Here is a 17,512-nt window from a genome sequence, read left to right as displayed (position 1 = left end):
CCCGCGTCCCCTGCATCGGCAGGCGGACTCTCAACCACTGCGCCACCAGGGAAGCCCTGTAACTTGATTTTTTTAAAACCTTATTTTATTGATAATACGTTGTGACCTGCCTGTTTTTTTAAATTCCATGATTTATTTAATAGTCTTTTTTTGACAGACATGTGAAATGTTGTTACAAGGAAAAAGTTACAAACATGACAGAATTCGCCTGGTGGGATCAAACAAAATCCCACCAGGATTTCTTTTCTTCTTTCACTCTTTATTTCAACAGTCTTTCACAAACCAATTTACGTATGAGGGATATGGCAGTGAACTAGATGGTCTGAGTTCTTGAGCTCAGAATATGTTTATTTTCTAGGAGCAATCTCTGACTTGCTAGGGGTTTACTTAACAGTGATTTATGATTAAAATATATTTATAATTTTGTTTTGATTTCTAGGACTCCTTCTTATATGAACTTCACTGAACAGTTCATATTTACTTTTATACATCCCTTCTTCAATTTTGAGCCTGAAAAATTTCTCACCAATTATGGATTTTCATACACACTTTCTCCATTGTTTTTGGAATGGGCAGTAAGACACTTTTCAAGTAAAATACCTCCTAAAATGCCTGCCTGTGTTGGGGACTATAAAATGGAAAATATACTATTAAAGGAAATAAATACTTTACCAGTGAGCTGGAGAAAATTTCATAAACAGAAAGTGAAACTCCTACTCTTACCCTTTATCTACTTTGGCTTTGGTCGTTTAGTTAAATATGCTTAACTAATCAGCTCGTTTCCACACCTAAAATGAAGGAAGTTTATTTCTTTTCAGAATAACAACCTTCAATTAAACGTACTCACTAAGACATTCTCTTGGTCTTAACTAAAGTACGTCTTGGTGATCTGACCAGTAGCATCTGTTTCAACAGAAAATCTGATTAGAAATGCAAATCGAAGCCTTTTGCCCAGCCCTACTGGATCAGAATCTCCATTTTAACAAGATCCCTAGGTGATTTGAGTGTGAAGTCTGAGAAACACTGATGTAGAAAGAACAGCAGGAAAATAAAACAAAACAAAAACCTGATAGAACAATAAAAGGCATTCATTTCACCAAGGAGACAGTAATGGGGACCTGTGCGGAGCAGTGAGAATGAAGATGAAAAGGTAACCTAGCAACCAGATTTAGCCTTAGGGTGCTATATGGAGTGGAGAGCCAATAAGATTGTGTGTGTGATAAATATATTAAATATATTTTAAGTCTAACAGTAATAAGTGAGCAATACAAAATATATTGAAATTAAAAGCAAGTGACAAATAGAAATCTATGCCAGTGAAAAGTATTTGAGGGCAGTGGGCAAGAGACAGAAATAGAGGTATAAAGGGAGGCAGAGGGACGAGGTAGAATGGGGAAGAATGATCAAAGCTTAACGGGAAGGGAGGGGACGGCAGAGATGAGATATTTCTGAGGTAGATTAAACAGGACTTTATGAAGAAAACAAGACAAAACAAGAAACAAACAAAACCCCCAGGACTTGATGCACAGCCTCCTGGATGTGAAAGGGTGAAGATGATGAAGGTTTCCAGCTGGGTTTATTCAGCGGCTGGTCAAGTAATGAAGGTAAGGAATACAAGGTGACCAGCATATTTGGTTGTTGATTGCTTTCAAGGTGGAAGGAGAATCAAGTTTGATTTCAGAATACTGGGTGGAGGTGTCTGGTGTACAAGACAAAATATGGTGTGAGGTTCTGGCAAAGACAGCTGGGGCAACATCTGGGAGTCAGTGGATAGGTGAAAGCTGAGGCCAAGACACCAAAGACAGCAAGTTGGGTCATGATTCCCAAATTGGGCGGCGTGGGGGAGGGGTAGTTGGTAGCAGGAGACTGGCGTGGTCCCTCTCCCCACTGAATTTACAATCTTGCAAGGTGGACGGGCTCCCTCCCCGCACCAAGCCTTAGCTCTGCGGAGGAGCTGAGTCGTGAGATAACGGATTTTGCCTAGAAGAGGTTCCCTGCCCCCAAACAGTCCTTAAGCCCCCGTAGGGATCAAGCTGAATGGAGCTCAGCCCCCCACCTGCCGAGTCACCACCCTCCCTTTCGGCGCCTCCATGACAACGGCTGCCATCAGTCCTGTACAACTGCGCAGAGGATGCTGCAGCGCTGGGGTCTCTGGGATTGGCTCACCGTGCCTTCCATCCCAACAAGCTTCTTTGCCTTAATTTTACTTCTAACTTTAATCATTCGGAGCAATGATCTGATTTACGAAGACACTGGACTGTCACGTAAGGGCCAAGTGACGTGACTTGTACAGTAACATTAACTGCCGTATGTGGGATGTTTGGTGGGTTACAAGGCTGAGAGATCAGTTAAGTACTGTAATAACCCGGACCTGATGTAATACTGTGCCAATTCATACAAGGGATGATAAGGGAGTGGCAGGTGACAAACTTGAGAAAACTGGAGGATAGGTTAGTTGTTAAGGGGAGAGAGGAGCTGAAGATGACAGATTTCCCTAACTTGGGCAAGATCTGTGGTTCGAAAAGTTATAACAGAGTTATGGAATATGGGAAATGAATGAGTTGTTATAGGTATGTCAAGTTTCATGTGATGCCAGGGCTCTGGGGCATGGAAAGCTTAGAAGACAGATAGAAACAGGCCTCTGTAAGTCAGGGAAAAGTGAAACCAAGAATTAAGGAATTAGGAGTCATTAGCGAACAGGTGACAGTTAAAACCAGAGGGTGGTAGAGAGCTGACAACAGCAGGAGAAGAAAGGAGGGTCAATGCAGAACGCTAGAGAGTAGCGACATTTAACGAGAAAGGTGAAGGGAAACCAGCAGTGGAAACAGAGATAGAGCAGTTAGAGCTAGAATCAGCAGCAAAATAAACACTGTAACAGAACACAGTGTATTAGAGATTCTTTAATATGAGCAGTATGAACCTCTTATTAATAACAGTTCGGGCAATCCTTTTGCCCTCTAAATGTGAATAAACTATTTTGTATCAGCTCCAGAAACTGCAGGATTCACTGTGTCTTACACCAGAATATTTTAAATCAGAGGACCAGAAAACTAAAGCTGGAAAGTACTTTAGAGATCTTCTAGTCTAATCCCTTCTGGATGTGAAAAAACTGAGACAAGCTCTATATCTATATAAAAGCATGAAATCCCATACATTCTGAGGTCCATAGGCATTTTATTCTAATCATTATAGAAAATGGTGATAGGACTTTGGGTCCTATTTCATCCATCCAGACTTTTCAACTCTTAAAGTTAAGACTTATAACATTTTCATACTTTAAATTCAGCCAAGATGACTATCAAGTCTTTTAATGAATATAATATCTGAAAATATAGTTTGGATAACTATTATTATGTCAGTCCTCAAATCCAATTTGATAGTGTAAAACCAAAAGAAAATACTTTACAGAGGTTATAAGATAGATACCTCTACATGGTTATAGTTTTTAAAAGCTTACCCTTATATCTCTGAATACTCTTCAATTAAATAGAAATACTGCACAAAGTACAGTAATTTGTCAGCATAAGTTGATGCATCTGTGGTCTCCAATATGTTAAAAATTTGGTATATTTTTTATGTGCATTGTTTTCTGTTACTGGTGTTTGTGTGTCTGATTAAAATTTTAATAAAAACCTTGGTGAAACGGCATAAGTACTACTGTAGGTATAGAACAGACACGGATTTTCTTGGAACAAAATATGAAAACCTTGAAGATAAAAGTAAAAATAAACATCTATTGAGTACTTAATGTATTTAAGTATAAGTTTGTGAAGAAGGGAAAAACATTGAAATTTTTTTCGTGGTTTAATACAAAGAGTCCTATTTGACGCCTTGATTCTTTTTTTTTTTAATTTAATTTTTATTTTACATTGGAATATAGGTGATTTACAACGTTGTGTTAGTTTCAGGTACACAGCAAAGTGACTGAATCCCTGATTATTTTTTTAACATCAAAGATTTATATAAGACATTAAACCAATATATAAAAAACACCATCAATCCCTGCCTTTCTACTAGGCCAGGGTTTCTTAACCTTGGCACTACTGAGATTTGGGGCCAGATAATTCTTTGTTGGTGGTGATAGGGGTGCTGTCCTGTGTGCTGTAGGTTGGTTAGCAGTATCTGTGGCCTCTACCCACTAGATGCCAGTAGTATCCCTCCTCCAAAGTTGTGACAACCAAATGTCTCCAGACGTTGCCAAAGTTGCCCTGAGGAGCAAAACTGCCGCAGCTGAAAACAACTGTACTAGACCATTCTCATCAGCATAATGCATATTCAAGTATCTTCAGTTAAAAACAATAAACTACAGGTTTTCCTTGATTTACGATGGAGTTACAAGCCGACAAAACCAGCATAAGTTGAAAATATCTTGAGCCAAAAATGCCTTTAATACACCTAACCTACCAAACACTAGCCTAGCCTACCTTAAACATGCTCAGAACACTTACATTAGCCTACAACTGGGCAAAGTCATCTAACACAAAGCCTGTTTTACAACAAAGTACTGCATACTTCATGGAATTTACTGAATCAGTATTCAGTTAAAACAGAATGGTTGTATGGGTACAGCATGGTTGTAAGTGTACTTGGCTGTTTAACCTCATGATCTGAGGTACTGGCTGACTGGAGCTGTGGCTTGTTGCCCATCCCCAGAATCAAGAGAGAGTATCAAAAGGCATATTGCTAGCCTGGGAAAGGATTAAAATTCTAAATTTAGGGCTTCCCTGGTGGCGCAGTGGTTGAGAGTCCGCCTGCCGATGCAGGGCACACGGGTTCGTGCCCCGGTCCGGGAGGATCCCACACGCCGTGGAGCGACTGGGCCCGTGAGCCATGGCTGCTGAGCCTGCGCGTCCGGAGCCTGTGCTCCGCAACGGGATAGACCATGGCGGTGAGAGGCCCGCGTACCGCAAAAAAAAAAAAAAAAAAGAAAGATTCTAAATTTGAAGTACAGTTTCTACTGAATGTGTATTTTGCTTTTGCACCATCATGAAGTCAAAGAATCTAAGTTGCAGCACTGTGAATCGGGGACCATCTGTATGCCCTTGATCCTACACTGTCTTCCACCTAAAACCTCAGTTGTTTGACTATTTGCATAGCTAAAATTCTAGAAAAGAGTTGTTCACACTCATGGGTTCCACTACCTCCAATGAACTCTTCAAGATACTGCAGTCTGGTTCTATATCTATCAGTGCTCAAGACACCAGTGATCTCTGTCTTGTCCACTACAATGGACATTTCTCTTTCCTTTTCCAAATTCCAGTAGCATTTGCCCTAGGTGACCACTCTCTCCTCTGCTCACCGGTTTATGAATGTTGTACTCTATTTCTCCCACTATAATCTGTCTGCTCCTACATCACACTCTTTTTTCTCTATCCTTAATGTTAGAGTGTGTCAGAGCTTGGTCTGGGCCTTCTGCCTATCTGTGTTCTCCCTCTATGTGAGCTCATGTAAGCCCAAGGCTTTAAATACCCCTCTATGAGCTGATGAATCCCAAATTTATATCCTGAACCTACACCTGTTCTCCTGGACTCCAGGCTCATTTATATAAATTTCCTAATTGAGAGCTCCAGTTAGATAATTCACAGTCATTTCAAAATTAATACGCTGAAAAACGAGTTCTTAACAGTTATCTTAAGAACCACCCTGCACAAACTTTTCCTCTGTATTTTTCCTCATGGCTGTAAATGGTGCCGCCATTTACCCATTTGCTCAATTCAGAAAAAAGAAAAATCAGCCACCTGAAGTCATTTTTGATTAACTCCCTTTTCATCTGCTGCTTCTAAAGCATCACCAAGTCTTGAGTTTTCCATCTGCACAACGTATCTTAAATATGTCCACCTCTCTCCATTTCCAGTACTACTGCCTCAGACCAAAGCACCACAATGTCTCACTTGCGACATTCAATTACCTGGTCTCCCTCCTTCTCTCTAGACTTCCCCACATCCAATCCATTCCCCACCCAGCAGCCAAAAAGGTCTCTATGTCACTCGTACATCTCAACTGAATAGCTGCAGGTTGCTTTTAGAATAAAAATTAAAACCATTTCCACAGTGTATGAGGATGCCTGCCTCCCTAATTTCACCCCTTCTCTGCCCATGACTGTGTGCCAGAATCACAGGTCCCTTCTCTGTCACAGGAACGAGCCCAAACTACCCTCACACGGAGGCTTTGCATTTGTTTGTCCCATTGCCAGGGATACACTTCCTCTGCCCTTCTCATTACTCAGCCCGGAAGGTCCCGCCTGGCAAGTCACCTCACCTGACCTTTTCAGACAGGCGTCCCCTGCCAGGCACTCTAAGGTGGCCTCCCGGTTTACTACCTCACCAGGCAGTCATTTCCATCTCAACAGGTAACATGACCTGTAATCATATCCCAGGCATTTACCAACTTGCTTACTTACGTGCCTGTTTATGCATCCCAATGAGGGAAAAGTACACCTGGTATCTCTTTTATTCCCTTTGTTGCATCTAACACAGAGCTTTGCACATGGCTGTCAGCCAACAGGTACTTATTGAGTAAGTGAATGAACAAATCTTAAATAGGAGAGTAAAGATACAAAACGTTAACTTACCAAGTGTCCGGAAAGGCCTCTGACTTGGTAAATGGGAGAAGAAACCAGGCTTCAATGCATTTGTAATCACAATGTCAAAAAGATATTCAAAATCATTCCTGAAAAACAATGATATTTTTCATAAATTTATTTTAAGGAATTAGAAAAGGTCCATATAAAACAGAACTTAACCTTTGCCTATTTGACCACAGCATCATTTCTGATCTTTTGATTAACTTTTCTATGCTTTCTATACATTCTAAGGTGAACCTTACACTGGAAATAGAAGGTAGTCAAGCACTAATCATCCTGACACCACCCTGAAGTATCAATACAAACATAAGGGGGAAAAAAAGCATATTAACTCATTAACTCTAGGGGCTAAGCTGGCTTTCTCACTATGGCAATAATTATAGTGTGTAAATTCAATAGTTTCTAACACCTAAAATATTCACGAGCTACGTTTTCAAATTTGGGGCCTGAAATTTGTCTCGATTTATTAGCATCAAGAGTTATTAATAATTTTGTGTGTTACATGGGTCCTACAGAAAGCTAGCATTATATAACAGGTCAGATGACATCTTACAGAGAGTGTTCAAAATGTGAAGATACCTTATTTTGAAAATCAGGGTAGTATTATAATATGGTAATTTTTAGGCAACAATAATAATTGTTTTTTAGTCTGTACTTAACACTATATTAAGGATTATTTGGTACAGCAAAGGAAAGATAGTCCTTGCTCCTGACAGACTCACTATTACACTGGGGAGATAACATTTACCCAACATTCCAGAATACTTTTACACAGCAAAACAACACTGCAGAGGAATTAAGATATGAAGAAAAAGTTTGGTAATCTATGCTAATGAAAAAGAAATTAAGACTTCCAAGTGTTTATTCTGAAGCATGGTCCCACTACCAGGACAGCAAATGTCTCTATAAAAGGCACTTTCCAAGGCATCCAGGGCTGCAGCCTTAATTCACTTCAAGGATCCCAAACCTACACATTAATCAGAAAGCAGAAAACCACCGACAGACTGTAAGTACACCACAGATCAATCTGAATCCACATGTGCTGAGGAACATGGAAATCAGGAAGCTAAACAGGTTGGCAAGAGGTCAGTTTTGAGGCTAAAATTTGCTTCATACTCACGGCAACTCAGTACAGTATCTGCTAAAATTTGAGGAAACAGTAGGGGAGATCTAACAGCTCATTTTAGAATCTAGCTCTGACCATTGATATTCCCTGGCATTGCCCATAAGAATGCCATAGATAAGTATTAACACTTGTTGAGACTTACCAACTACCTTCATACTTTTACCTGTATTGTGCTATTTAAACTTCCTGTCACACCTATGAGATACTACTGTCCCATCTTTAAGATGGTGAAATTGAGGCTTAGAGAGGTCATGGAACCTACCCTAGGTCACAGGGTGAATTGCAAGGCAGGGCTTGAGCCCATGACTGTCTTATTTTCAGTCTATGCATTTATGCTGCCTCGATGTTCATGGATGTCAATCCCACCCCTGGCCGTGTAAATGGGGAAGTGCCTGGCTCCACACGGAAATGCCTACAGAGGGATTGTATTCCAGGTAAGCGTCAGGGGCTATAATCTACAACTCAGTGTCCCTCAATAATCATCCAAAGCTGAGAAACCAAATTCACAGAGGACTGCCCTAAGGACATGCGGTCCATCCACCTTTCAGAAAAGCTAAAGCCCAGACTATGAACAGGCTCTGAGCATACTGACCTGGTAATACCGCTCTGCTACAATGTACTTGGGGTGTGTTTCTGTCAGGAGATGTTAAGGGCTGTTATGAGAAACAACCACTTGTCACTCAGCATTGTTTAATATAATGATATGGTCACGGCTAACACTTTCAAAAAGGCACTGGTGTAATTTGTTATCAGCATTTTATAAGATCATGAAAACGAAATGACTCGTCACTTACCCAAGAATATATTCACAGAGGAGTCTACAGTAATCACTGTGAGAACTGGTAATTAACATAAGAATTTTCCCAGCATTTTTTAGCTGTCGAAGCCACTTTTTAACAGATTCTGGACAAGTGTGTAAATACCTGCCTGGATCTCTCTTTATTTCTGGAAAATATATTCCACAGTTTTCTGAAAAATAAAAATATCAAGGAGGTTTTTTTTTTTTAAATTTTTTGACTCAGTGTATTCTCAAACAAGTTCCTCTCTCTCAAAGCTATACATAAAACTAAAAGGATAAAAACTAGGTTCGAATAATCCAGCAATGACGCCATTACTAATTTCTTTTTAAGAATACTTCTTGTTCTTAAAAACATGATGATTGAGAATGTCAGCTGAAAATATTTTTTGGTTATTTGACAAGGACTGATAAAGTGTTAAAACAGGTAACACGATAAACACAATACATGAGCATTTTCAAATCAAAGAAAACCTTACTGCATTTGAAATGTCAATTAATAAATATTCTTTCAATCATTCAACAAATATTTGCTGAATACGGATAACAAATACATATTCAGATAATGCACCAGGAACACATCTTTGGCATGATGCAGTGGAGAAGGGAGCTGGGTTCCTGAGTCAGTGTTTTTTCAGATGAAACTGAGACTAGAGGCTCTGGTCTATTACAGCCCCTGGGAGGTGATGTGATGTTAAATGGAAAAACAAGTCATAAAAGGCAGGAAGGGGACTTCCCTGCTGGTGAAGCGGTTAAGAATCCACCTGCCAAAGCAGGGGACACGGGTTGCAGCCCTGGTCCAGGAAGATCCCACATGCCGTGGAGCAACTAAGCCCGTGCGCCACAACTACTGAGCCTGCGCTCTAGAGCCCCCGTGACGCAACTACCGAGCCTGCATGCTGCAACTACTGAAGCCCGCGCGCCTAGAGCCTGTGCTCCACAACAAGAGAAGCCACCGCAACGAGGAGCTCGAGCACCGCAAGGAAGAGTAGCCCCTGCTCGCTGCAACTAGAGAAAGCCGCACAAAGCAATGAAGACCCAGTACAGCAAAAAAATAAAAATTATTTAAAAAATCATTAAAAAAAAAAAAGAAAAAGAAAAGGCAGGAAGGCAGTGCAGGTGACAGTGAAAGCCAAAGAACCTGAGTCACTGAGCTGGGCTTGCCAGCTCTGTCCCTTTGGGTCTTTAGAGCCCAGGGGGTCAGCCTGAGCTCCGAAGCAGCTGGTACCAACATTTCCAGAAGTCCTGGTCAGATGCACCCACTATGTTTGATATGATGCCTTAAAAGTTATGAGTACTTAGGCATATAATTGCAGATTTGGTTGAAATGCTACTAGATACTGTTTAGAGATACTGTTCTTTGGGTATGATAGCATACTGTAGGCAAATAAAGAGAACCTGAGTTCCTACTTTCCTCAACTGCTAGGAAAAAGACACATGCATAAACAAAGCAAGAAGTGAACGAGCTTATAGTGAATTATAAACTCTGCAATAGATATAGGCTATAACTATAATTCTGTACAATGTCATGCACTTGAAATAAATGAAATGGAAGTTATATATCAAGAATGTCAGGACAGGACAGAAGAGTCTCTTAAGAAAAAAAAAAAAAAGAAACAAAAGCAGAAATGGTAGCAAATACTGTTGTCTGACCGCCCAAATCCACTCCCCTCCTTCTTTGCTAAAGAGTATTCTGATTTTGTCTGAGGTTTCATCCTCCTCTGAGGGGCTAGGTGCTCAGGGAGGGTGGGTGTCTACCAGTCTAACCTAACAGGATAATTCCTTCGCATGTCCTGGTCGTGTAAAACAACCCAATTTAATGAGCTTAAACATTAAGGATATCTATTATTTTCAGACTACAGCATCTCTGTTCAGAAAATAATACATTATAGGAATTAATCATAACCAGATTAAAAAAATTACTTAACAAAATAAAGAATATGTTACAAAATGAGAATAATATTCAGACATCAGAACACCAAGAAAAACAAAGTTTGTGCTCTTGTATTTTGCCCTACAGAGAACACATGTGTAAATCTCTAGGATCTCTTAATATCCCAGAAGCTATGTAATGGCCCTTAAAAAAAATTAAAGTATACCTTGTTTTTCAGGGAAGAGGAGGTACCAGTAGTAGAGGACTAATTTAAGGAAGACAGAAGAATAAAATTAAATAACTAAAAATAGAATAGTTTGATGAGTGAGTGGCTATCAAAGCAATGGCAGAAGCTGTGTCTTTCCCAGAATTTATCTAAAGGAATCATATGTAAGATTATTTCACCCAGAAAAACAAAGCTTTTGTAGCAACAGTAATATTATGGGCTGGATAACAAAAGATTTGTAGTATGTAATGCTGAGAACATTAATATACTTAAGCATCTGTATTCAAAAACAATTGCTGAGAAAAGGCTATTTTTTCCTTAGCTATATGTACTTAGTGCCATCTAGTGATCAAAATATAAGTTACTGTTAAAAAGCTATTTCATTTCCAAATGTATAAAATAAAACATATACATTTGAATACTATATTTAAAAATTCTTGCTAATTCTAGATTAGTATTAGTTTCCCTTAATAAGCCTAATGTAAAAGAGTGCAAACATAATAGCCTAGTTGGAGAAAATTACTCTCTGAGGAAATAATGGGGATGTCCTCGTTTTGTTCACAAGCCAGAGTGAAATGAACGAACTAAAAAAGACAAGTCCTGTACAAACAGATACCCCATGGCAAGTTATGGGTCGCTCTTGCTATAAAAGATCACTAACTGTTGTTGGGTAAAATATTTTCATTCCCATGTAACCTTAAATCATTAAAGAAATAGGAGGTATATTAATATAAATATACTCATCTTTTTAAATTTTATTTTTATTGATATAACTGACATATAAACTTACATACTATGTAAGTCTAAGGTGTACAACGTGTTTATTTGACACGTACATATTGCAATATGATTACTACTATAGCATGAGCTAACACCTCTATTATGTCACATAATTATCATTTCTTTTTTTGTGGTGGGGACAAAAAGATCTGTTCTCTTAGCAATTGTGAAGTTTATAATTTAGTACTGCTGTCTCTAATACACGCTCATATTTTGTTGAAATAAATCAAGCTGTTAAACCAAAGGAATTTATGTTAAACATACTACACTGGAATAATAACTGCCTATTAAATTATTTGCCTAAAGGTAGGGAGTCTGCCTTTTTGCTCAGCAGGGAGCAATCATTCAATGAATGAATACTTAAATTAGTTCAGGGACAGACACAGGAACATTTATGTTTATTTAAGATCAAAGTAATAATATGATTTGTAACATATTACCTGTGACAAAAAACTGTATCATTCATGTCCTATCCAAGTCATGTTATCTAAAGTACCTTCTTTTTTTACCCCTATTGATAAAAATAATCGTGTTAATTATATTTTTATACTGATAGAGTAACACTGAATAGACAAGACAAGGGATTGAGACCTAAGGCGGAAAGAAAGGAATGGTCTTGTCTGTTCCCAACTCACAAAGCAGACTGTGTTTTCACTTAACCTCAAAGGAATTCTATTTCACTGCCGTTTTACGTAACTCATTTTCCTGGCCTTCCCATCCCTCTTCTCTCCTCAGATACTGGTATTTTCTGTATCCAGATGGGATTAAAAGTATAATTTTTAAAAAGCTAGTTCTAAAAATAAAAGTTTTGTCCTTTTATATTAAAAATTGGGTTAACATAGAGTCATGGGAATAACAGCAAAGTGTTGCGACAGTCTGACGGGCACTGAAAATGGCCTGCATGTATCAAACGTGATTAAGGATTTGAGGGACCTCTAGTGGTAAAAAAAAAAAAAAAAAGTACAACTTGAATAATAAAACTCTTTTTTAGTCTAATAGGTAATCGTGCCACATCACGATTTCTATCATCATGGCGTTAGTAAGCATTTTCCTCACTTACTGTATCACTACTGTTTGTGTGATTTGTGGCTACAGTTCTCAAAGCTGTTGTGCAGGGGGATTAGAGATGCCAGGATGCTAATGACACCTCCACCATCAGCCTCCAAATAAGGTCTGTTGTTATTTCCACTGCAGAACACATAATTCAGGAGAGACTGAAATATTTACAACCTTTATAGGTTATAGAAGAGCATGCTAATGAATAGCTAAAATGTTTAGTCATGAACTGTTTAAATGTACTTGCTGTAAGAGATGATATAATATTCTGAAATATACATATACTATATGATTTTTTTGGCCAAGAGATACTGAAATAGTTTTTGAAGGATGAAGGAGATAAAAAATAGATCAAATATGTTCTAGATTTCATTTCTTTATTTACAGAAGGCAAAAGACAAAACTGAAATTTAATATTAAAATAGATTTCTTGTTTATGGTTCCTGTATGATTTGTTTCTAATATATTTGTAAATTAAGAAATCCTGAATGTCTAGATTGAGTAAAGTGAGTATCTATGTGCTAAATATAATGCTTGGAAAAGGAAAACAAATAAGAATTGAGAAATGAAGTATAAAATGTACTGAAAAACATAATTTATAAAATTTTACATTAATAGTATTTGACTTTCATCTCTGTATCTGTTACCTACCCCAAAGATTCTGATTTAATTGGTCTGGGCTGGGGTTACCTGATATCCCCAGGTAATTTCAATGTACAGTCAGGATTAAGAATTATGGCTCTAAGCTATAAGAACTAGAACTTTTGCTATTATTATCTGTATATCTTGCATGCATCATTGTATATCACTGGCTCTCAGAGAGCAGGGATTTCTTAATTTTACAGTATCTGATTACCTAACATGCGGCTTTATACATAAGAGGCAACCAATACATATTAATTACTGCTGATGTGCGATGTCACACATGGGCATGAACACTGAATGAAGAACCTTGCCTGATAAAGAGAAGACTTGTGTTGGAGATGAGACTGGAGAGAAGGGAAAGCATATGAAATTTAAACATTCAAATGCAAGAGCACTGAGAGCTAAGGGACACTGGCTTGGTCCACAAGACCTGATAGAGGAACTAGGGGGAGGAAGTAAGTTATAATGCCTGAATCCATGATTCCCAAACTGAGAGCAATATGGATCTGGTGTAGCACTTGTAACAAATATCAATTACTGTGCCCCACCCTAGAGATCTCTGAGGCTCCAGAGACTCACACGTGGCCAATAAGACACTTGCAAACCTGTGAAACAGATGGTTTAGATGGACCATTTTATAATCTTAGGATTGCCTGAGTCTACACCTCATGGCGATGTCACAGGCAGATAACTCTTTAGTCACAATGAACACCCATTTCCACAGTGTTTCTCCTCAACAGGCCACAGTAAAGTATAAACATAACTTTTATATGCACTGGGAGACCAAGAAATTCGTATGACTTGGTTTACTGTGATATTTGCTTTATTAGTGTGGTCTGGAACTGAACCCACAATATCTCCGAGGTACGCATGTATGCAAGCTCCCCAAAACAGAATTTCTGTAGAGCAGTCATTGTTAAAATACTCTGAGAGTTTCGGATTCAAGTAGATTAGGGGTGGGGCCTGAATATGTGCATTTCTAACAGTTTCCCAGTTTAGGTGATTAGTCCAAGGACCACACTTTGAGAAACACTGCTATAGAATACCCTTATAAAACCAGATAGCTTGCTGAAAACCATTCCCCCCGCCTAGAAAAACTTGATCCTCACTATTTTGGCTAGAAATGCAAAACCAGATTAAGCATGTTTAATGTTACCTGATGAAAATTCTCAAACCTATGTCTTATGTTAAAATGGATCTAAACCAACAAGGTTTTAAGTTTTAAAAAATTATTTTTACTTTATAAGGGAAGAATGTATGTGATGGTGAAGATGTAATGGAATGTTTTACATAGTATTATTTTACATTCATTTTAATTTATCAGTCCTGAGAGCAGTAATTTTGTAGGCAAAGCAGAAAAAGCCCAGGTTTTGGAGTTAAACTGGCTTAAGATTGAAATCTAGGTTTGCCTCTAACTATATTGGTTATATGATTCTTGAGGAAGTCTAGAAACAGAGTTAATTTTTAGTAATGCTCACTGTAATTGGAGGGACATTTTCACCTTCTTCTGCATGTGATTTGTATATAGAACACATGTTCAATTTATTATACATATTACAGTATAGGAAAAATGTATGGGGAGCTCTCAAGATGGTGACAACACTATCTCCCATCGCACATGTGTCTGGAGTCAGAGTCTACTGCCTCTCTCCTTTGAATCTGGGCAGGCCCTTTTATTGCTTTGACCAATAAAATGTGGTGCAAGTGACACTGTGTTACGTCCACGTGTTACCCTTAACTGGCCTGGAAACTTCAATTTCCTGTCTCTAGGAAGCTGATCCCACGAAAAAGTGCAACCAATCTGAGACCACCATGCTGTGGAGGAGCAATTCAGATGAACTTATTAGGTGCAGGTGCTCCAATTGCCAGCTCCAGCTGAGCGCTGAGCTGACAGCTTCAACTGCAAGATCTGTGAGTGAGCCCCTGTAGATATCAAGCCCAGTCAAGGCTTCAGGCGACTGCGCCCCCAATGACACCTGACTTCAACCACATGGGAGACGCCAAGTGAGAAGCACTCAGAGAGTCCAGAATATAAGTGACAATAAATTGTGGCTTTAAGCTACCAAGTTTTGCAGTGGTTTCTTATGGAGCAATAGATAATTGAAACAAGATGCTTTGGAATGGAGTCACAATTCCAATTATTATCTCTATGCAATTCAAGATAAATTAAGAAAACATTTGTAAATGCTTCCAGAAACACCTGAAATAAAAGTAAATAGGCTTTAAATTGTTGTTGTTCACCTCTGAAGAATAACTCCAAGGTTTCTACTGTATATACATTTACAGAACATAAATTTATGTACAGCTTATGACAACATAAATCTTTTGAGCAGTTACAGTTTAAAGAAAACCCAAATTAACAAGTTATTGAAGGTAAATTCTACACAGTACTTCCGACCTCACGTACTTCAAATGTGAGTTACTCAGAAACGGAGATAATAATAACCAACTGCTGAAACACACAGTGATTACAGCAGAAGAAATGAATCTTTTGAAATGTTTATCTCCCATTAACCTCAACTCAAAACTTGAGATTTTGGGCTTCCCCGGTGGCGCAGTGGTTGAGAGTCCGCCTGCCGATGCTGGGGACACGGGTTCGTGCCCTGGTCTGGGAAGATCCCACATGCCGCGGAGCGGCTGGGCCCGTGAGCCATGGCCGCTGGGCCTGCGCGTCCGGAGCCTGTGCTCCGCAGCGGGAGAGGCCACAGCAGTGAGAGGCCCGCGTACAGCCAAAAAACAAAAAAACAAAAAAAACTTGAGATTTCTTCAAAAACTAAATTGGTCTTCAAAAAAACATGCATTTTAAATATAACATTTCATCATAAGAGTGTACTTTTTCCTTAATTACCTTAGTTAAAATGTCCTCAGTGTCTCCAGAAATATCTTTTCTTACTAATGAAGCCAAAGTATGCAGAACTAGGACTAACTTGGAAGAAATCAACTTCGGAACACACACAAAGATTATTGTCACAAAGGATTATTTATTCAATATCTGGTCTCACAGTGTAAAATATAAACAGGAAAGCCCTATTTAGCTATTAGGTCTGTGTCACATCTACAGCTAGGACACACAGCATTTAGTGAAGCAGTTATTTTAATGAGGCATTACTCTGTTTTTCACCACACTTTTCCACCCAAATCTGTATCATATCAGTATACAATTGACCCTCTGTATGTTTTGGTTTTTTTTTTTTTTTTGGTAAAACACCACCTGGCCAGTTACCCCATGTTGACAATAAAAAAAAAAAAAACTAAACTTTTTAATTAGTGATATTTTAACTCAGTTAATTGTTTTGGCAGACGTCTTAATTTTGTAATATAAAAGTTGAAATTATGGACTCGATAAAATAGAAAAGTGTTAATTTCTCTTTGATGTAACAGACATAGAAATTATAGAATCTGTGTGTGTAACGCCCTGTAACATTGTTTGAGGAACGGTAATGCCCTAAACCAGAGTTCTTCACCTAAAATACATACATGGGTCTCAGTGGGTGAATGGAAACCCAACACTGTTTACAACATTTTGCTTATCAATGTATTTGTGCATTTCTCGGCGAGGAGAGCAGGTGCACACCCTCTAGTTTCCATCAGATTCCCGGGGCTGTGGCCACATGACTCCCAAGGGGTTAAGAACCATAGATTTTTATCTTCCAGGTTAGGATAGGCCAATTAAAAACACATTCCAGGGCTTCCCTCGTGGCGCAGTGGCTGAGAGTCCGCCTGCCGATGCAGGGGACACGGGGTCGTGCCCCGGTCCGGGAAGATCCCACGTGCCGCGGAGCGGCTGGGCCCGTGAGCCGTGGCTGCTGAGCCTGCGCGTCCAGGGCCTGTGCTCCGCAGCGGGAGAGGCCACAACAGTGAGAGGCCTGCGTACCGCAAAAAACAAAAAAAACAAAAAAAACACAAATAAAACACAAAAAAACACATTCCACCCTGGCAGTCCAGTGGTTAGGACTCCAAGCTTCCACTGCTGGGGGCCTGGGTTCCATCCCTGGTTGGGAACTAAAATCCCATAAGCCATGTGGCATGGTCAAAAAAAAAAGAAAAGAAAACCCCCAAAGCAAAACAGACAAAACCAAAACATATTACAATATACCCCCTTTGTCACTGTCAAAAAAAAATCTTATAGATATGTTTTAGACAAAGGTGATTCTCTACAACAGGTGACATAGAATTTTTACACAAATAAATATAATTCCTAGACTATTCTGTGATTTTGTACACCTATACATCATCCTAAGTCTGATAAATTAACATTTATTTAGGATGGCTAATGAATGGTTGCTCTTGTCAATTTAATTTATAGGTTAATTGAAAATTACCAAATACAAAACTTAAAAACATATATAAAACATAAACACTCAACACTGAAACTATTTTGAAATAACATTACTTAAAGAGATTAAATTATTGCTTTTCTTAACAAA

At 38.8% G+C, this 17,512-nt stretch overlaps 1 protein-coding gene across 1 annotated transcript in view; it reads right to left on the bottom strand.

The window, feature by feature from the left end:
• The window catches only part of NT5DC1 (5'-nucleotidase domain containing 1), a 119,422-nt gene that overhangs the window by 15,135 nt on the left and 86,775 nt on the right, over nucleotides 1-17,512 (bottom strand). The window contains exons 7-8 of the mRNA XM_007454989.1: nucleotides 8,504-8,678; nucleotides 6,572-6,669 (exon numbers count right to left, since the gene is read on the bottom strand). Of these exons, the coding sequence (XP_007455051.1) occupies nucleotides 6,572-6,669; nucleotides 8,504-8,678 (273 nt within the window). The remainder of the gene's footprint in view (nucleotides 1-6,571; nucleotides 6,670-8,503; nucleotides 8,679-17,512) is intronic.

Source organism: Lipotes vexillifer, unplaced genomic scaffold, assembly GCF_000442215.2.
Source record: "Lipotes vexillifer unplaced genomic scaffold, Lipotes_vexillifer_v1.1 scaffold18, whole genome shotgun sequence".
NCBI classification, from domain to species: domain Eukaryota; kingdom Metazoa; phylum Chordata; class Mammalia; order Artiodactyla; family Lipotidae; genus Lipotes; species Lipotes vexillifer.
Note: the sequence above shows the minus strand (reverse complement) of the source record. Positions and strands in the feature narration are given on the sequence as shown.